The 21,931-nt window shown below is 39.3% G+C and overlaps 1 protein-coding gene across 1 annotated transcript; it reads left to right on the top strand.

Annotated features, from left to right (window-relative positions):
* The first annotated feature begins 18,530 nt into the window (after nucleotides 1–18,530).
* LOC138190579 (putative uncharacterized protein DDB_G0272516) lies at nucleotides 18,531–19,745 on the top strand. The gene has a single exon (XM_069134323.1). The coding sequence runs from the start codon at nucleotides 18,531–18,533 to the stop codon at nucleotides 19,743–19,745; it is 1,215 nt and encodes a 404-aa protein (XP_068990424.1).
* Nucleotides 19,746–21,931: the final 2,186 nt, after the last annotated feature.

The raw sequence follows: 21,931 nt of genomic DNA, 5'->3' as shown, positions 1-21,931 counted from the left end.
AGAACGATTTTGTCTCCAAATTTCGTTTTAACCCGACGAACGCCACTGACCCGGTATTCGAAGTAGACTTCGAGGTCCGAGAGCTTTTTCAACGGCAGAAATGTCTCCAGGCGAGCGACTTCGTTCAATTTTGAAAAGTCCATGATCGTTACGGTCCAGTTGTAGGTGCTCGAAATCTCTTGTGAGTTGATTGAGGTCGGATCCGATTTTCAGCAGATGTTTTACTTCTCCAATATTCTTGAGGAGCAGTTTTAGTCGTTTCTTTAACTCACGTTGTTCCAGAGCACTTCTCATTTGCAAGAACAGCTTCAGACTGGCGATGAAGTTTTCACTTTTCGCTTATATAACGTTCCCTCACCACATAATTTGATGGAGGGTAAGGAATGTCACGGGGCTGATATCAAAGTTTGTGTATGCGCGCGCACCTTTTGGCATTCCAAGAGCGATAGTAACCCGACACCGCAGATCCGTGGCTTTGAATGTACCGCGACTATCGGTCGACCTTGGATATCAAACCGACATCCGAGTAAGTGAAAAACAATTCTCGGAACCATTAATTTTGGAATGTCACGTGGTTGATAAGGTGGAAAAGGAATGTGAGGTAGTTGATATCAAACCGACATCCGCATAAGTGAAACACGATTCTCGGAACCATTAATTTTGGAATGTCACGTGGTTGATAAGGTGGTTAGACAAAACAATGCGTTCGACAAGTTTCGACTTGACGGCGAGCGGCATGCGGTCAAAGGATTTCGGTGCGACGTTGAATTTGAGACAAACAATTCTCGGAACCATTAATTTTAGAATGTCACGTGGTTGATAAGGTGGGAAAGGAATGTGAGGTGGTTGATGTTACACGTCAGCAGTCCTACCGTGGGAAAGGAATTCGGAGTGGTTCATGTTACACATCAGCAGTCCTATCGTGAGAGAAGAATGCGGGACGGTAAAAAAGTTCTCGCCCCCGCTGCGCCCTCTACCGTTAGCAGGCGAGCACTACAGACCTTCGGTCGGTGAGATTGTCGGTGAAACAGCACGATTTTGACCCTCGATCGATACAACTGTCGGTAAGGTTGCACGGTTTTGACCTTCGGTACGGCAGACTGTGACGTCATCGCGGAAAAGGGTTTGAGTCTGGGCTGCGCGGAGCGGCTCGGTCGGTAAAGAAGGTGTTTGTACTCAGAACCGGCCTTGCTGTACTACTAAGAAGGTCAAGTGGTACACAGTCGTCAAGGGTGTTCGTTTGAAGATCTAAGCTCGAAGGATGTTCCTGGTCTTGAAGAGACTGTTCCAGGTTGATCTTCTTCAAACGGAGCAAGACGATCCAAATGAACCACTTTCTGACGCGAATGAGATCTTCGGATTCTATAAACAACATCATTTATCCGGTTAACCACTAAGTAAGGGCCTTCCCAATTTCTTTGTAGCTTTGGACATCGTCCTTTCTGTCTTCGAGGTTGGAAGAGCCAGACAGAATCTCCAGGATTAAATTTTAAATTTGTGGCTCGAATATCATGACGAGTTTTTAATTTGTCTGAAGCCATAGAAATTCTACTTCTAGCAAAGTAATGAATTTCTTCTTAACGTTGTTGTAATAAAAAGGCATAATCTGTTTGATGCTGTCTTCGCACAGAAACAGGGCCTTTCTCTAAATCTGACGGAAGTCAAAGATTTCTCCCAGTAAGCATGAGGGTTGGCGTCTGCTTCGTCGTCTCATGAATCGCAGATCTGTAAGATAAGAGGAAGAAAGGGATCCAGGAGTCCCAGTCTCTCTGATTCTCCTCTACGAAGGACGACAAATACTGCAGCAAGGTTCGATTCAGACGCTCTATCATGCCGTCAGATTGCGGATGCGAAGGAGTCGTACGAGTTTTTCTAACCCCTAAAATCTGAGTAACCTCTTTCATTAAGGTTGACTCAAAATTTCGGCCTTGATCAGTATGAAGTTCTAGAGAAACTCCAGGTCTACGAATAAACTCTTTAACGAATGCCTGTGCTACAGTGGAGGCTTCTTGATCAGCGAGAGGAACCAGTTAAGGCCACATAGTAAAATAATCAGCTATACCCACAGCATATTCATTTCCAGAATGGGTTTTCGGGAGAGGACCGAGAATGTCCATCGCTATCCTTTCAAATGGAGCTCCTACGTTGTAAATTTGAAAAGAGCTTTGTCCTTTCGCTCGAGGTCCTTTCTTTGCCGGGCAGATTCGACATCTTCGCCACCAATCTCCAACGTCCGTCCGGCAACGGGGCCAAAAATAGAAGTTGCGAATTCTGCCCAGAGTTTTATTTGAAGCGAAGTGTCCGCCTGCAGGAGAATCATGATAAAGAGCAAGATTCTCCGGAACTCGTGACGTGGGAACCAAAAGTTGCCACCTGATTTCTTCCAAGTCTGCAGATTCCCATTTTCGGTATGAAATTCCATCAGTTAAAAGGATAGAGACCCATTGAGCCCAATAAATTTTTGAATCTGGCTCGGCTAAAGATATATCCTGCCAGTCCGGGCGAGTTTCCGAGTCTTTCTATCTATCTAGCTACCTGGCCTTCGGGAGATTTGAACAAAAGTAGACACCTGAGAGAAGCATGATCTGTGCGTATCAAAAATCTCCTACCGTACAGATAATGGTGAAAATGTACTACGGTCTTGACAAGAGCTAAAATTTCTCTACGAGTGACACAATAATTCCTCTCAGTTTTACTCAAAACTCTGCTGAAATAGCTTATGACTGTCTCCTGACCTCCCTGAATTTGTGACAGAACCCCGCCTATTCCTAAAAGGGAGGCATCCGTATCTGAAATAAAAGAAAGTTCGACCTCTGGATAAGCTAGAATCGGCGAAGAAATATGGTTTTCTTTTAATTTCTTGAAAGCCTCTTCTTATTCCGGGGTCCAGTCGAAAGAAATCTTGATTCCGGTCAAATGATGGAGAGGTTTAGCTGTACTAGCGAAACCTTTTACAAATCTTCTGTAGTACGTACAAAGGCCTAGAAAGCTTTGAATGTGTTCTTTATTCTTAGGTGTCGGCCAAGAAGAAACCTTCTCGATTTTGGATGGGTCGGTCTTCACACTTTGTGCTGAGACGATATGTCCGAGGAAGCCTACTTCTTTCTGGAACAGATGGCATTTTTTCGGACTCATTTTCAGGCCTGCTTGCTTCAACCTAGCGAAAACTTGTCTGAGATTTTAAACTTCTTCGAAGTTCTTGCCAAAAACGATTATATTGTCTAAATGAACGAGGCATATTTTGCCCGTGAGCCCATGGAGAACTGTCTCCATCATTCGTTCAAAGGTAGCCTGGGCATTACTCAGACCGAACGGCATAACCTTGAACTGCCATAATCTTCCTAAGCCCGTAACAAAAGCTGTTTTTTTCTTTATCTAGAGGATCCATTCCGACCTGCCAGTATCCGCTCCGAAGATCTATGGTGCTGAACCAAGTTGCACCAGCTATAAGGTCGAGTGTCTCGTCGATTCTGGGTAGAGGGTAAGAATCTTTCTTGGTTATATCGTTCAGCTTCCTGTAATCGATACAAAATCGTTTGGATCCGTCCATTTTGTGAAGAACGATTGGTAAAGCCCAGGGACTAGACGATGGTTCAATCACATCGTTCATCAACATGTCTTCCACAAGCTTCTTCACCTTTTTTCGGGCGTTGAGAGCGAGTCTTCGAGGAGCTTGTCTTATAGGCGAACTTTCTCCGACGTCGATCTTGTGCTTGACAGAAGTACATCGGCCCTTATCACCGCTATCTTTGGCGAAAGAATCTATAAATTCTAGCAAAAGAGATTTAAACGATTCTACCTGAGCTGAATTTAACGAAATCGAAGATTGCTCAACAAGGCTCTGTAAATGTGATGGGAAATGTTGTTGCAAATCATCCTCTGAAAGTTCTATTTTCCGAATTCTAGGAGGAGTCCAATAAATTCCATTTCTATTTGTACGAAGAGTTATTTCGCGATTGTTTGAAGCTATTGAATTTCTCTTAGTCGAGACAACACAGTTATGAGCTGTAAGAAAGTCTATTCCCAAAATACCTTCATCCTCTATATCTGCTATAAAAACCTTATGCGGAGAGTCGATACACCCAAAAAGGTTAATTTGGACAGTAACCTGTCTCAAAACCGGGGTCGTCTCTCCAGTGGCTGTTCGCAGAGATAAAGAGGGAACAATCAGGTCATCGGATTTAAAGAGATCGGATCGAACCACGGTTACTTCCGCGCCGGTGTCTATTACCCATAGACAATCGACGCCATTTACAGTACCGCGCGCGTAAAGACCAGGCTGTCGTAGACTTTTAATTAAAAACTGTTTTCTAAGAGGGCTTTCTCTCCCAACAATCTGCGATGATTTTCGCCCCGACAAATCATCTGGAATTAGTTTTTTGGGTGAGTTCCTGTTGAAGAACTCGACTGAGGACTTGCTTCCCCTATTTCTATATTTTTCTTACGCCAGTAATAAGAGTTTGGATTCGAGCCTTGCATCGGTTCTCTACTAATTTTTTTAATTAGAAAACAATGATCGGCGTCGTGGCCTGTTTTTTCACAAAATATACAAGTCAAGCCGGTTCGACTTGTCATGACCGCGTTCTTAATTACACGCTTGTTTTTCTGGTTTTGAAAAGAACCTCGATTTCTTGGTTTAAAATTACTATTGTTATTTTTATTTCTATAATTTTGAGGCGTTGGCTCCTCCGAGTGTTCGAAACTTCGTCTTTCTGAGGTGTTTTCGGACACCTCAATCCGACAAAGCTTGCTTAACCCAAAATATTGGTTCCTCATTGCCACCACTTCAAGGGCTTTGGCCGTTTCCTCCCGTAGAGAAGTGAGACCTGATGTCCCAACGGCCATTTTAATTTCCGGATCATTGATTGCGTTTAAGAAAGCTTGTGTCGCTAATAAATTACGAGACGGCTCGTGGTCTGGCAAAGCTACACGAGAAAGCCGTTTGATATCTTGGCTAAGAGACGCGAGGTCTTCGTCTCGTCCTTGTCTTCTAGTCTGTAATTGAGCTGTGTACAATTTTGTCAGATGGTCATTTCCGTATCTCAATTTAAGCGCGGAGCCAAGTTTTACATAATCGGAAATTTCTTCTTCAGATAATGCCGTTAAAACATTCAAAGCCGGCGTTCGAAGACAAAAGGCAAGGCTGTGGGCCCTCATGGCGGAGTCCCACTGGTTACGCTTTGCAATTGTATTAAATTGACGTTCATAATCTGCCCATGGAATCTTTCCATCAAAAATTGGCGGTTTCAAAGGATAAAAGAGTTTCTCGTTAATTTGAGAAGCAGCCCCAGGAAATCTAGTATTATTTAATTGACTTAAATGGGAATAACGAGGTTGAACCTGAGGCAGAGGCTCGGAAAAGCCAACCTGATTAACTGTTGTTCTACAAATTGGGGATTCATCTATTCCCGTAATAGAAGGCACGGACCTTAAGACTCGAGCATCCTGGAACCGTCCTGGATGTTGGACCTGCCGAACAGCGGGAACGGGAACAGAAGAGGGAACAGGAGAGGGAAGCGGAGTAACGACTCTGGAACCTCGAGGGGTGACAGCCGGTTCTCCTGAGCCATTCACCTGATGAACAGCCTGAAGAGCTGCCACAGTCGGCCGGAACAGTTCATGAAGACTGGTCTCGGATCGTTCTTGAGCTTCTCTATCAAGCCTCCGCTGCTCTATCTGAGAGGCAAGCGCCCTTTCTCGTTGTTCTCGTTGATTGGCGATTTCTTGCTTCCGCAGCTCTTGTTGATCAAGAAGCAGCTGAAGAAGTTGCTGTTGATGACGCTTAGCAGCTTCTTGTTGTTGGGACATGATCTTCAGCAGATCAATCTGAGAGACCGTCGAAGGAATTGGAAGAGGGTCCACCGAAAGTGTTGGAATCGTTTCAGGGACCTGCGGATTCTCCATAATGAAAGGTTTTCCACCGCCACTTTCCCTTCGACGTGAGCGCGTCATACGACTATTGCTCATAATTAAAGTTCGCGCACTGAATTGACTTAATTGAAAAGAAACTCAAGATCCCGCTTCTGACACCAATGTAACGTACTTTGACGTTACGGAAATAAATATGGATCCGCTAGTTTAATTATCAAGTCAAAAGAAATCAAGAGCGTGAATAAAATGTTGTGAAAATGCTTTAATGCAAGATATGTGTTTCTCGTTCAAAGTCTGAAACAAGACTGTTTTCGCAATAATGTTGGTCGACGCAGCAACCTTATCCTTTTTAAAGACATAAGAGGTTTACAAACGTCTTTTATCTATGCTGACTACTAGATCATTGAAGAGGGGGCAAAACGGGTGATTTCACCCTTTGTAACAATATATTGTGACGTGGATTTTTCCGCTTCTCGGTCACTCGGAGAAAATGACCGAGACCTTACCACGTGCACAGTAATTCGGCGTCTACGATGTCCCCTGAACCTGCAATAATACCGCGAAATTTGTTGGGCGCCTGGCGTGATCAGCACGCCTCGAAATCGGTAATACGATATACCGCGACCATATGCTCGGTAGCTCAGTACCGCGGAGGGGAGGGGTAATTTTTGGGTAGAGAGAGATACGCCACACGTACGCCGACAAGTTATTTCACACAGCAGCAATAAAATTAAGCAATATATTTCAAAATTGCGAAAATACAAAAAAAAAATGAAAATAATAACAATACTGCGAAAGCTTGTCCTCGCGATCCCAAACGCAAACGCTAAGCTTACAAAAAAAAGGAACGAGCAAACAAAATGATCAATCAAAGAAAAAAAAAAAATTCAGGGATCCCGAAGACCTCTACGGCCTACGTGCGTTAGTCGCTATACTACTCGTGACCGCTAATTTACACACAAAAAGAAACCAAAAGCAAAATCGGACCCGACGCGCTGCTCGCAATCGTCCTCTACAGAGCGGCGCTAATCGCCAACTTAATACTAACGGATTATGCAAAAAAAACTAAACGGAAACGAGGCTCGTCGCGTCACCCGCGACTGGCCAACGCGGTCCGCGATCGGCAATAAATTAATCAAACGAAAAGGAGATAAAATTTCTTATGCCTACGGGCGCTAGTCGCCAACTTATCACTACCGAATTATACCACAAACCAAACGGAAAGGATGCTCGTCGCGGCACCCGCAACCCTTCTCTACGAAAGAATATTTTTACTAGCGCGCACCCGAGCTCCACTTTCTCTGCGACGGTGGGACGCGGTCGCGAATTCGAATGCTCCCCGTGAGATTGCTCGCGACCTACACGAGAACAGAGGCTGTATCGAATGGAGTAAAATGACCCCGTGTAACGGACTTCAGTTACACTCAAACGGGAGGCAATAATGTCTCGGCTCAACTCATGACTCGACTTGATCTCCTCGATCCCCCGAAATTAACGCTACTTCCTTACGCGCAACTCAGGCTACGGTCACCAAGCAAATGTATCGGATAAAGAATCTCGAGTACAGTCGCTAACGCCAATCCTCACTGGCTATCCGTCCTCGGCAAGCCTTTACTAATGATCTCTCGAGATTCTCTCGCAAGAAGGTTAACAGCGCTTACCGCTCCACATCCACGCGATGAACTCGCCCACTCCCACGTGATCTTTTCCCGACATCTCGCCTCGCAATCACTCTACTTCTTCGAGACCCTCAAAACAAAAAAACGCACGATCACTGTTTGCTATAGCCCTCGCTAACCGCCAGAACTAGAGTGATCTCGAATGGTCGCAACGCCGATCTCGTCACGCTAATCCTTCGTGACGTCATCACCCTAAGAATGCGCAACAATCGATCGGTCATCGATTTTGGGGATTGCGTAACTTGCCGCGCACCTGTCGTCGCTACGCGGCGCAGAACTTAGCGCTAGATCGCGATGTCGTCTCCCGCGCAGCTCTACGGAGTCCTGGGGTTGGGCGGGGTGGTGCTCTCTCGTCGCTAGCTGGTCTCTCGTGGTTGCCTTGGTTGGTCGTAGACGGGGTGAGCGGGGAGGCTGCGGCGCGCCGGCCGCCAGCGGGAATCGCGTCCACCTTGGATTCCCGCGCTGCAGGGATCTGCGTTGCCTCCCCCTCCGCAGCCTCGGTGTCCTTCCCGCAAGATCTCCGCGGTTTCGCTTTGCCTCGGAAGATGGTCGGCGTCGGGGTTGGTCGCTGGATGCTGGCCGGTGTACTCGAAAAAAAAAATAAAAACAAAAGCCAGCAATATCTTATTCTTACTCCGCTATTTCGTCCCTGTCGAAGCCCGGGTGCGTGACTCTAGTTCTGGCGCTCCCTCTGATTATTTCGCGACTCGATTTCCGAACCCTTATCCCGGGATTCGGCCCAGGGTTCAGGGAGTACCTTGTAACGGGCAGGCCTAATCGAAATGCCACGTTACTATAGATATACATATATATATATATATATATATATATATATTCAAAAATACGCGCCCTAGCAAAGGAATATGTAAATCATAAAGGCAAAATTGAACAGTATTTCTGGAACGAACTTGACCAGACGTTCCGACAAACGACGGACGAATCTCCCTCTTTGCTAGAGGACGTTACGACGTGAGGTCGTCTCGGACACTCACATACTAACTCAGATTCAATTTCCAATTTCACATAATTCGGACAAAATCCGTTTCGTTCAAAAAACTTCGTTGATTGTTACAAATCATCGACTTCACCAACTTCATCTCGGGGCCTGTGGGCTACTGAAAATCGGGAGTTGCATCACGGTCAAATTCAGCGACGACACATTGACGGGGACCTGCCGCCAAAATCCAGGCAATCGTCTCCGGAGCCGCTGAGCCACCCACAATCAACAAAAGGACTACGAGCTAAGTTAACCCGACATCGAATCGTAGGCGTACTGTGCCACATTCGATGTTTCTGCGAAGCTTGAATAGCACCTGATGAATTTACCAAAAATTTCTTTTTATGTCACATGATTTTCATTTTGAGTTTCTTGATAGTGAATCGGAGTAAAATTAATTACCAGTTTGCCAGTCATCTCTGGAACGTAACCTCCATGCAGGGACATTTTTATTTCAAGTGTTTGAATGAATGAGGCGTGAATGTTTGTTTTCTTTTTATCTCGAGCCATTGTAAGCTCCCACAATGCGTGTTGCGCTCCGAAAGATGTATATATTTTCCGTAATTTTAAAATAAATCAGATATCTTGTCATAATTTTGCGAATATTCTGTTTGGCCTCTTCACCCAATCCGAATATCCACATTCATCTCAATTATTCTAATGTTTACAAATTGTGGCGAGAATGACGGAATTTAAGCCGAAGAAGCATCGTCACACTCGTGACATTTGTCCTAATGTGCTACATGATTGAAACAGAAGTTATTGAACGTATTTTTTCGGTCACACTTCTGGATCAGTTTCGTGCACGAAGCTATATGGTCAACTAAGTGAACAAACTTTTCATGCTAAGCATTTAACATATTTGGTATACCGCATATTGATTATTAATTTTGTATCAAGGTTCACCACTTGCTGAAATCTTGTGGAGGCACTGGCGTCAAAGATTTCATACGCGACGTAATGGGAAAGATGTTGAGTAATGGCCTAGCCCTGGGGTACAGCGGGCAAGGAAAGAGGAGAGGCAATAGTATATTACGTGGCAAGCGCCGAAAAGAGGTCGTTGCAGGGCATGCGATTTTACCGGGCGAGCTGAAGGCGAGTCCTGCTCGACCTCTTTACGGCGCAAGCCGCGTATTCTATTTTTCGTTCCATTTGCCCGCAAATTCGGCATTACGCGTCTGTTTTCAGACAGGATGAGGTTTGTTTTTAAGTGCCAGCTCAGAAACCTTATCCGTTCTGAAAACAGACGCGTAATGCCGAATTTGCGGGCAAATGGAACGAAAAAAAAATTCCTCGGTCTTGACGACCTACAAAGCATTGGTCTGTGAGTGTTATTTGATGAATATAATAAAATATAACAAGGGCACCCTCACTGAAATTTCCTTTACAACATTAATCCAGCACATCAGTTAGCGTAACGAGAATTTGCCTATCTGTAAATAAGAAAGCATCATGAATTTCCAAGTCTATAGGGACCGTGATAAATTCTAGATTCATGTTCAACACTATTCACTACATATCCCCCCCGCAACCGACATTTCACAGAATGTACTTGACTACTCTGCTCAGATTAGGTAAGGTCGAGATTCCTTCCTCAAAATTTGTTAACTCAAAAATCAACCATCTTCAAATAATACTTGTAGTTGAGATAACTTACCTATAAATCACCGTAGATGGCAAATCTGCTATGTTGAATAAAACCACTTGCTGGGTAACCACGTGCTCGGCAAATCTTTGAACTTATTTTGTCAATACTTCATAAGTTTATTGAACAGTTATTATTACGACGAATATGGAAAATTTATTGTTGTCGGAGAATTTTTTCAACACACATGTTTATGATTGTTTTCAAATTATCATCATCCACTTTTTGTAGGTGCACCATTGGAAAAATACGGCGGGCAGAGTGAAATAGATATTCTGCGCCTCGTGGACCACTACCTGATTGGCGCACGTGATCGTGGCGAAGAACGCAAAAACAGGAACGCGGCGTGCGCTGCGAGGGCGGCAGCAGCAGCACCGGCTAATAGAGTGACGGAATTGTTTTTCGTTTAGAATTCAAATTTTTTCATTAATAAATATCTTCCATGAATACGTCGAGTTTTACGATTCAGTGTATTATTGTTATCGATATTGCTCTAGTTTTCTAACACGGGAACGGTCTAAAATTGCGTATGGATAGTTTGGATAATGGAGACTAGAGATAGGAGCACGAACTGCGGTTCAGTTAAGCGAACGGAAATGTATTTCAGTTCGAGTAGGTGTGAGGTGGGAGCGGACCGCGACGAGGCACAATTCACTATTGTAAGCCACGAGGGGGGAACTGTCCGGGCGTCTAGTATAAAGTATAGACTAATGATTTGCCCACCCGCATCTCATTTATTAGACGGCATTGCCGTCTTACGGGCTTCTCATCGGAAGCAAAGGATTCAAAAAGGGTAAACACAACATCTACACAATACAGTCTCCTTACAGCGTGCATGCAGAGAAGAAATTCTTACTCATAAAGTAAAAACATTAGAAATGCAATATGACGGCGAGAATTTAGCGAACTCGACTGCAACCTTTTGAGCTCTCCAGGGCCATCCAGCGACGCTTTTCTCATGACGTATTTCACTTTCTATTTAGCATAGCAGTTCGTGCTCCTGTCTCTAGTCTCCATGGTTTGGATCACGGTCTTACATACAGGTTGGGCAGCTCTGGTGGTGGGGGAAGGGTCCACTAACGTTACTCGTTTTTGCATTTCACTTCACTTTTTTAAAGGCACGAATGATTTGTTTATGCTGAGAACATAACCTCTATTTTCTAAGTATTGCTGTATACGCTGCACATTGTATCTCTTGATAATAAATACCGTAAAAAGTTTATGTAAGTCGAAAAAAGTGGTAATAAATGATCGCGAGTGAAAAATGGGGAAAGTTTGTGCTGTTCCCGAATATAACAAACTGCACAAGACTAATAAGCGTTCTATGTTTAAAGTAGCGTCTGGCAAAATAGAACGCAAAAAATGGGCAGCCGCTATGCCAGAAATAAAAAATTTAAAAGCGTCACATTTCATTTGTGAAAATTATTTTGACCCAGCTTTCATACATCGGAAACATGTGAAGCACGAAGAAAACGGAAAGCTCATTGCTGAAGTAAGTATTAAAATGCAATGGAAACATAAAAATCACCTTACATCGCAAGCGTGTCGTGTGATTTTTCATTTTATAATGCTTTTTGGCGTGAGTTCAATTAAATGAGCGAATACAAGGGTTTGTCTTGCCATATCAGAGCATATGAGACTGCAGCACTGATAAAATCCACACAATGAAATTTTTTATTTCAACCCTTCAACGGCCATTGCAGCATATTATCCACATGTGCGAATCAGCTATTTTTTAAAATATCTCCTTTAATTTAAATCCAAAAGTTCTGAAATAATTTGACGAACAGTAATGCATTTGGAAGAAAGTTTTCACTGAATAATTCCGTTTGAAAAATTTTTTATTTCGGTGTGAAAATTGGAAAACACTGTTTTTAAAAAGTGTACTTTTTCAGATCTAGTGATTGAGAAAAATTTGAAGCGGTTGAGAGAAATGATTTTTTTCAATGGGAAAGAGGCTTGGCCGTTAAAGGGTTGATGTTTGGGTCAAGACACTGCTGCATCTCTTGATTTTGCAATGTTATTTAACGATATGATGCTTCAGATTTTGCTTAGCATTATGCAAAGCATTAACGTGGCTCCGTCATCATCCGCGAGGGGTAATGGGCGGAAACATTGGCTAAACGGAGTGCGGTGAGCGGGGTGTGCCTGAACAAAAGAATGTCGAACCGCTTACGGACTACCCGCGTTAGGGGCCATACTTAAATTACGTAACAAACGTAAGGGAGGGGAGGGGTCAGACTCGATTGTTACACTTTGTTACGATACGGGGGAGGGGGTCTTTTGATGCTTGTACGTAATTTTTTGAATTGAATGTAAAATTTTTTGATAATTAATAAAAAAATTCAAACTGAATTCCCGCGCCAGATTCTGTTATAGCCAAACCTTCAACATTTTGAAACTAGCGCGCTGCGGTAGCTCTTGGCATTAGATCACTCAACTTACAGTATAAATTTATAAGGTCGGTAAAGAAGTAGATTTATAAGTTTATAACCTATGATACTTGGTGATCTATAAACATTCAATACATATTGATTTAACTTATACGAAAGTAATAATTTTATTTGCATAATGGATTATGATCTCAATCAAGTATATCAAAGATTATTTGATGCATACAAACAAAGCCATCGGGAGATATCTGCACAGCAAGCTCAAATTAACCTGAATCAAATTTGGAAAGAGTTACAAGAGTCTTGCAAAACAAAACTCGAAATTGCTGAAAAAGCAGAAGCAAAGATTAAAGAGTACACCTCTTTGTTGATTTTTTTATTTGATTCCGGAAAATTACGTACAATTTGGGACGGGGGGAGGGGGGGTTGACATTTTGTTATGATCTGATACACAGGGGGGGTAGGGGTTGAAAAGTTCTTCAAATTCCGTTACGTAATTTAAATACGGCCCCTTACCAGCAGAATAACTTTTACTAGTGATATTCGAGAAAATAAGTCGGGTACTTTATCCATGATATACTAAAAAATTATTTTTTTCTGTTGGCGAGCGGTTCGTGACGGAGTCTCCTTAATTGCTTTATGCACAGGTTAAAGAAAATTCCAAATGTCCAATCTCATTTTTATTTATCCACACTGTTTTTGTTTTCTAGCACATGTATCAGCGTCCACAATTGGATGCAAGCGCAATACCAAACACTCCGGAAAACGTTGGCTCTGGAAATACAGTTTCCGCAAATACAGCCACTCAAAGCTGTTCACCGACTATGCTATTCTCTATCAACCCTCGTCATTCTGCGTCGCCTGTGTCACCGTCAGCAGATCCTCCGAGCTGCACTTCGAGTATGGCAGTCTCAGCCGATTATCGAAACTCGGCATCCAGCCGATTGTCAGATTTTATAGATCATGGAAATTGTGCCTTATCCCTGCAGTCATCCCTTTATCCACGAATCAGTGGCATGATCCGAGCCTAATGAATATTGATGCTAAAATGATTGAATCATATTCTCCGAATGGTATGTTTAATGGTACATAGACTTTTGTAGTAGCTCAAGTAGAAGTTATATTTTTCATATCGTAAATTGTTAGACTAATTCTTGCTTCAATTCGTCCAATAAATGGATGATTTTGAAGTTGTCGCATATATCAGCTTATCAGTTGAAGAACATTCCGAATTAAGCTGAACAAATTATTCCAGGAGCCTCCGATATTGTTGAAGAGCTCAGAAAATCAAATGATGCAGATGCCTGTAATAGTTCCGAGGAAAAGCCAGACAGGACACCTCTAAACGAGGTCTTCGCGGCAAATTTTCGGGAACTTGTAATTTCTCCTGCATGTAAGTGCCATTCAATGTTAGCAATTTTTTTTCATAATCCGAGACTGAAAATGGAATGAAGTTGTTAGTCACGATTATGTAACGTTGTACCTCTATCTCTCGAGGAGAGTCGTTTATTAGCGATTCCAAAGTCACGGACTGTTTCTGAATCAGCGACGGAATGTGGAAAAAAATGATTTTTTCGTATATTACTACATTGCCAGTTACCGATGCTACACCAGCATTAAAAAAATCTGTTTCTCTGGATCTCTGGAGTAGTCAAATATATTATTTCGTTCACGGTAAAATATTGAATCTCGATCCAGATAGACTGCTACTGCCACTAGTTCTCGACAAAATTGAATTCCTTCCGAATATTTTATTAAAATTTCATGATATGCGAGTATGCGGAGGTATAAAGCCAATCGATACTTCTTTAATGAAAGATAACTCCATCAAGGACGTTCTAAATTACTGGCGAAGCAATAATTGTCTGTTGGCGAAGCATAGAAAATGCGTTGAATGTAAAAGAGTTCAAAACGCAAGGCATCAAATTCACTGGATCAAAATAAAATTAATGCTTTGAAGAAAAAATTGATTCTATAATGCAGGATAAAAAATCGCGCGAAATATAGATTAAAATTACTCAATGCAGAGTTGGAGAAAAATCAACAACGCTTGGCAGCAATTCTAAATACATCCATCGAAGAAACATGTCAGAAATTGAACCTTTGTGGTGCACAAAAAATGGCAGTGCAAGCAATAATCGCCGCCGCAAAGACGAAAGGATTAGGTCGCCGTTACTCCGAAAACTGGCTAATGCTGTGCATGCTTATTAACATACGATCTCCAGGATATTATGAATTTTTACGAAAACATGATATCATTCCTTTACCGAGTAAAAGTAGAATCCGCAATTATTTTTTCCTAATTGATAATAAATGTGGATTCGACGAGAAGTTTGCAAAGATTTTGGAGAAGCATTTCGCGGCCAAGCCAAAAATGAAGCGTCACGGGCTATTGATCCTTGATGAGATTAATCTTCGAAAAGATGTTCGTGTTCGAGCTAACGATTTATCCTATTCTGGATTAGTTCATTTCGGAGACGATGGCCGAAAACCGGAAGACACATCATACCAGGCTACGCACGGTCTAGTACTGCTGTTCTAACCGCTAGCGGAGACATACACGCAAAAGATCGCCGTTTTTGCCTCGAAAAATGTCGTAAGAGGGGAAGATTTGGGCAAATTGGTGACTAAAGGTATTGTTCACTTGAAAAACTGTGGAGCCAAAGTTCACGGTGTTTTATGTGATGGAGCTAAAACGAATAGAAAGATGAACTCTCTATTAGACGTGCACAGTACAATTGATAACACGAAAAGTTGGTTTTCTCATCCAGTCGATGATGAGCGAAAAGTTTTTGTTTTCTCGGACGTGCCTCACCTAATAAAAAATGTCCGGAATCGGTTATATAACCGGAAACGTCTAAGGGTGTGTGTTCATTCTATTGAGAAATCATAGACTTATTACGAAAAAATGTAATTCAGCATAAACCTCCTATTTCTTTCAGATAAGTGCACAAGAAGGATATGTCGAATCGCGTCACATTGTTTCTTTGTTCGAACTGGGTAAGAAAAATCTCGGTAATGCGCGAGTGTGTCCGGAGTTGACAAAAAGGCATATCTATCTCGATAACGCTGCGAAGATGCGTGTTAGTCTAGTCGAGAAGTGAGTTTTCTGCGAAAATTAGTTACAGGTCTCGTAAAAATATGAGCGATAGCCCATTCGATCCGGAATCACAACCCGAAAAAGGAGTTTTTTGGATTTTTTCTGCCGATCAAAATTACGATTGTTATTAACAAAAAACTAAAAAAAAAAAACGCCCTTTCGTTTTTTGGCTATAACTAAAAAATTATAAGTGATAGCGAAATTTAAAAAAAAGATCCTAAAAGAGGAGGAAATTTCCGATGAAAAACTCCGTACTCCCGGAATTCTAGCTCCATTATTTATAATTTTAATTTAACGCTGAAAGTAGGCTTCCGCGCGGCAGTTTCAGCATGCGCGCGCCGCCACTATAGAGAGTACTGCACATATAATAATTTTTTTATGTCATTTAATGTTTTTTTAAGAATTTCAAAAAATTCAGGGGTCATCTAGAGACTTCAAAGAATACGGTCCCGTTGGAATTTTATGTCTATCTCAATTTTTCAAAAAGTTATGCAATTGTTAAGTAACTAACTTTTTCCGGGTTTCCGTTATTAAAGAACCCGGTATAAAAGTTTAAATAATAAACCTAAAAATATTTTGCTTCTTGGAGCCTTTTTTTATAAGCATGCTGAATAAGATGACGTCATAAAACTTTTATAAAATTTTTTATTTTGTTAATTATGAATTTTCACAGTAACAGAAAATGGAAAATTCAAAATATTGTTGTTAAAAAAATTTTTTTTTCAATATGTTAAGCTATCACTGATTTCAACTCTACTTTAGACATCAATCAATACCAGTTTTAATTTTTTTATGTCATTTGTTTATAAATTGTTTATAAACAAACTTATAAATTTACAATTTTTCGAAATTTTTTTTCTACCGTATGGTTGTAATGTAGAAATAATGATTTTTAAAAAAAAAAATTTTTCTTAAAAACATTATCTTATTGTTGTTAATCGTTTGTCTCATTTTTTCATTACTTAAATAAATTATTAAGAAATCGTTTTTTTTCTAAAAATCATCATTAACATTTCTCAATAAAAAAGCAAAAAAAATTTTTTTTTTAATCAACAATTTGTTCATTTATTTATTTAACAATTTATTATAAACTATTTTTTTTATTTGTTATAATTTTTTTCTAGAAGATCAAAGAATTAAAAAAACAGCTACCTGCAACAATATGGCAAAAAAAATTTTCTTCTATTTTTAAAAAATTATCTTGTTTTTTTAACACGGCTAAGTCCAGCGCTGACTCGATTTGTTAACTAACAACTTGCTGTAACTTTGCAACTATTGCAGATACAGTCTTCGACCTTCAAGTCATTTTTGTGCAGCATGAGTTAAGCTTCCTAATAAAATTTTAACCTAACGTTTATCAATTATAGTTTACTAATTACACGCTTTTATTTACAAAAGTTTACATTGTCTATTCCTTACAACCCTTATATCTCATAAACAATTAATGTTGCGACAAATATGCTTCAAGGCATTCTTATCACCCGATTATTAAACTATTCGAATATATTTTTTTATATTTTTAATCTTATTTCTTTATGAGATTTTGGAATTTTTCAAACAATAAAAATGTGTAATTTCAATTACTATATACTTTCGAAATCTTAAAAAAGACCATAATATATGTTATAATTGAAGAAAAATTCCAAAATCTCATAAAGAAATGAGATTAAAAATATAAAAAAAATATATTCGAATAGTTTAATAATCGTGTAACGATATTACATGCGAGTCACATAGAATATAAAGTAATTCGTATGTACGCGCCTTAAGCACATACAACGTTTCAAAATAAAGGGCAAACGCTTAACTCTAGGTGTCACGTCGGTCAAGATCACCTATCCGGTGAAATAAGTGTAACTCTCTCTCTCTGCGAGCCGGGGTCGAAGCGAACGGTCGATATAAAGTCTAGTCCTGTCATATTCACATTCTTATAATTTCGTTAACATTTGGGAAAACAAAACAAGCCAAAAAAAAAAAAAAAAAAAAGGAATTTGAGACGACGATTCATACAAGAAGTGTAACCCAACGCAATCCCAATCTTTCGGAGCCTGTGAGCCTAAAGAACAAATCCAAATATCTGATCGACGAACGACCACGCAGTATAATCGGTGAAGACCGATTCTATAAAAGGAATATCAAAGAACTTCAACATCCATGATCATCTACGGAGCCGTTAGGCCACCTCTCTTCATCAGAGATATTCCGAGCTAAGTCATCTTTTCATTACTGATTTGTAGGTGGATTGTGCCACAAATCTGTAATAGCCTTCTTAAGTCAGTATTTTATATCTTCGTCTGTTAACTTTATTGTAATCTCACCATAATTTAGAGTCCTTTGTCAGTAGATTCATTCTTTCACTAGAATCATTTTTAAATTTGAACCATAAAGGAAAAGAGACCCAGTCTTTCGTTAATATGGTACAAAAATTTTACCAGAATAATTATATACAAAACGTCGGTAATCGCATTGAGTAATTTTAACGTGTGAATGAAAGAGTGAATGAGATTTTCTATGATTGCCTGTTCTTTTAAAAGGTTATACCAAAACTCAAATAATCTGTGTTCTACATTGTTTCCTCCTGATTTAATGTATTTTGTTTATTGAATATATGTAGATTTCTAATATAACATAAAATCAAAACGTATCGGTTGAACCTCAAAAAAAAAAAAAAAAAAAAAAAACCGTTACAAAATGGCGCCCGAACATAAAGTTTAGACATAAAGAAAGTAAACATAGGATTAAATTTGAAACTTCGTCGTTGAATGTTTGTATGATTGACCTTAGGTAGTAATTGTAAGAAACATATATTACGCGATAAATAGAAATATAAGAATTTCAAAAATACATGGCACCAACGATTAAAAGAACACCTGTTAAAACTAGGTCAAGGATCACAAATAAACCAAGGAGGTCAGAACCTGACATATCAAAAGCAGGCAATAGTCAAATACGAAATAATACAGGCGAGATGGAGGGAGAACTGGAGCGTTTGAAGGAGGAAATGGCGAGTTTCGCGGGTTTACGAAATGCGATTGAACAGCTACAGGCACAACAAGCAACTAACGCACAGCTGGCAAACGAAGTCGCATTGTTGAAGCTCCAGAACGAACAACAAAGACAGGCTCTTCAACAGATACAGAATCCAGTTCAACAACCAGTTACCAATAACGATCAAATATCGGTGAGTGAGTTAATAGTAAGTTTGCAACGAAGTCACATTGATGCCAAAGCTCCCGAGTTTACAGATGAAGAAGTTATAAATCCTATTGAATATTTGGAAAATTTGGAAAATTATTTCAGGTTAAAATGTGTGAAGGAAGAGTGTAAATTGTCGATAGTCGAAAGTAAATTATCAGGTAGAGCAAAAATATGGTGGGAAGCGAGTAAAGAAACTATCAACACGTATAATGATTTTAAAGAAGCCTTTAAAAATAAATTTTATTCCATTCCAATCCAAGTTAAAGTCAAAACAAGGTGGAGTTCAAGAAGGTATAATCAACAGGATGGTTCACTTCAAACATATTTTTTTAAACAGCTTAAGGAAGCAAAATACCTATTACCGAAACTAGACCAGTTCGAAATAAACTATACCATTATCCAACAATTACCATATAAAATTCGTGATACTCTAGCAACTGTGAATATGGCGGATACAAAAATAATAGAACAAGCTTTATCGCAATTAGATGTAAATTATGAAGAAAGAAACAATAATAAACACAAATATCAAAATCAAAGTAACAACAATCAAGTGAATAATGTAAACAACATGCAAATTCAACATAAACAACAGCAACAGATAAATAATACAAGTAGGCAACAAAATTATCCAAATGCTGCAAACAACTTTTATCAAAATCCTCAATTTGGTACAAACTTATCACCATGGCAATATCAACCGCAAGTTCAAACATCAACAAGCAACCAAATGAATTTACCAAACGTCAATTATCCACCACCTTATTTCTCAGGAACCAATAATCAGATACAGTCATTACAAACTCAAATGCAAACTAACACCAATAATTTACAAACCAGTCCAAATAGAAATTTAAACTAATAAACAGCTCGATGTGTATAAGTCCGACATCGAGTTGGGATTATGCAAATTTAGTTGAGGACTTAATGCACGAAATTGGTAATGCTGAAGAAAAAATTGAAAGAGTAAAACAAAACTTATCGAAGGGTCCAAATGTAGTAATAAATGTGTTAAATTATCGAATGGTAGCTTTATTTGATTCAGGAAGCCAAGTAACATGTATGTCTGAAAAAGTATATAAATCTCTCAAAGGTAATCATAGTTTAAATGAACTACCAGTTACAAATGTAGTAGTTTTACCAGCAATTGGGAAAAAGCCCACAGCGGTTAAGCGACAAATTTTGGTTGATGTTCATATGGGATCGCAGAAAATCACAACAGCTTTTTTAATTATACCGCATCTGTCTAGTAGTGTGATTTTTGGTAACGATTGGCTTGATATTAATAAAGTAGTTTTAGATTACGGTCAGAAAACAATTAGTATTAAAGGTAAAGTAATAGCTCCACCACTTTTCTCATACGACCGGGAACCTGCGGAAAGGTTGAGCTCATTTGCACAAAACGCGAAAATATATATCAAAATTTTAAGAACTGAAGATTCAGAAAAAGAACATGAAAAAATAGGTAAAGAAATATTTAAAAAGAATTCAAAGAAAGAGAATAATAATGAAGAAAATAAAAATGATGATGAAGATATAAAAACAGTTTTTGAAAATATCACAACTAAAGATCCTGAATGTGATAATGATGATAAAATGTCAGAAACACATGAAAATGTGATGCAAATTGACAATGAATCTGATTGTGTAGAAGAGAATAAAATTGATGAAGAAACAGAAATAAATTTAAAATATATTTTTGTAGAAAATGATGAAATTGATAAAAATATTTTAGTAGATAAGGAAAATATATGTGTAGCAATAAGTGAATTTGATAAAATTGCATCGGTAGATCAAAGAGATAATCCGAGAAATAATGAATTAGAAAATCTAAATTTGATGTGTGTAAAAAATAATATAAAATGTAATGAATCTGTATTTCAAAATGTAAACGAACATGAACAAAATAACGCAGAAACAATAGAATCACAAGACCATAATTTTTACAAAAAGAATTTAGTTTGCCAGAAAACAGTAGAATCGGAAGATCACAATTTTTTGAAAGATAAATTGGATGAAAATATCGAATCAATTTTAATAGAACAAATTCAAGTAACAAGATCTCAAACAAATGATCAAAACTTTTTCGAATCTGTCCGGTCGATCGCGAATAATCTTATGGGTACAAGTGAAGAGCAAAAAGCTGAGCTGGAAAAATTGCTAATTAAATATGAAAAACTATTTTCAGAGAAAGCCGGATGTACAAACATTTATGAACACTCTATCAAATTACTAAAAGACAAGCCAATCGTTAAAAAATCATACCCGGTACCATTTAAACTTAGAGAAGCAGTAGATGCAGAGATAAAGAAAATGCTTCAAGCAGGAATTATAGAAAGATCAAATAGTCAATACTGCAATCCATTGCGAATAGTACAAAAGAGGGAGAATGGAGTGAGGTTATGTTTAGATGCCAGATATATAAATGACATAATTGAGTCTGATAACGAATGTCCACCACCAATAAATGAATTATTAAGAAAATATCATGGTGTAAAATACATGACATCTACTGATCTAACACATGGATATTGGCAAATCCCGCTAGAGAGAAATTCACGTCAATATACAGCTTTTTTACACGGTGGCACTTTATACCACTTTTGCAGAATTCCATTTGGTCTCAAGACGGCAGGAAGTGGATTCATACGTGCCCTAAATATGGCATTAGGTAATGAATTTACCTCCTTTCTGACTTGTTATATAGATGATCTTTTAATAACCTCAACTGATTTTGATTCTCATATGAAACACCTAAGCCTAATATTTGATCGTTTAATGAAACACAATTTTACACTTCGTCTAAATAAGTCACTTTTTTGTAAGAAGTCAATCGCATTTCTCGGATACGTTATAACACCTGAGGGAGTTAGTCCCAACCCAGACAAAATCAAGGTGATTAGAGAATTTCCAGTACCAACAAGTAAATTGATTTTACAACGATTTTTAGGAGCGTGTAACTTTTACCGGCAGTTTAGCATAAAATATTCGAACTATGTCACGCCCTTGAGAGATTTATTAACAGACAATACACCGTTTAGATGGACA

The sequence above is a fragment of the Neodiprion pinetum genome, chromosome 3 (genome assembly GCF_021155775.2).
Source record: "Neodiprion pinetum isolate iyNeoPine1 chromosome 3, iyNeoPine1.2, whole genome shotgun sequence".
NCBI classification, from domain to species: domain Eukaryota; kingdom Metazoa; phylum Arthropoda; class Insecta; order Hymenoptera; family Diprionidae; genus Neodiprion; species Neodiprion pinetum.
The sequence above is the reverse complement of the archived record's forward strand: the minus strand, read 5'-3'. Positions and strand labels throughout refer to the sequence as shown.

Excerpts from the sequence above, each read along its gene's own strand:
- LOC138190579 (XM_069134323.1), top strand. The coding sequence starts at position 18,531 with ATGGCACCAACGATTAAAAGAACACCTGTTAAAACTAGGTCAAGGATC.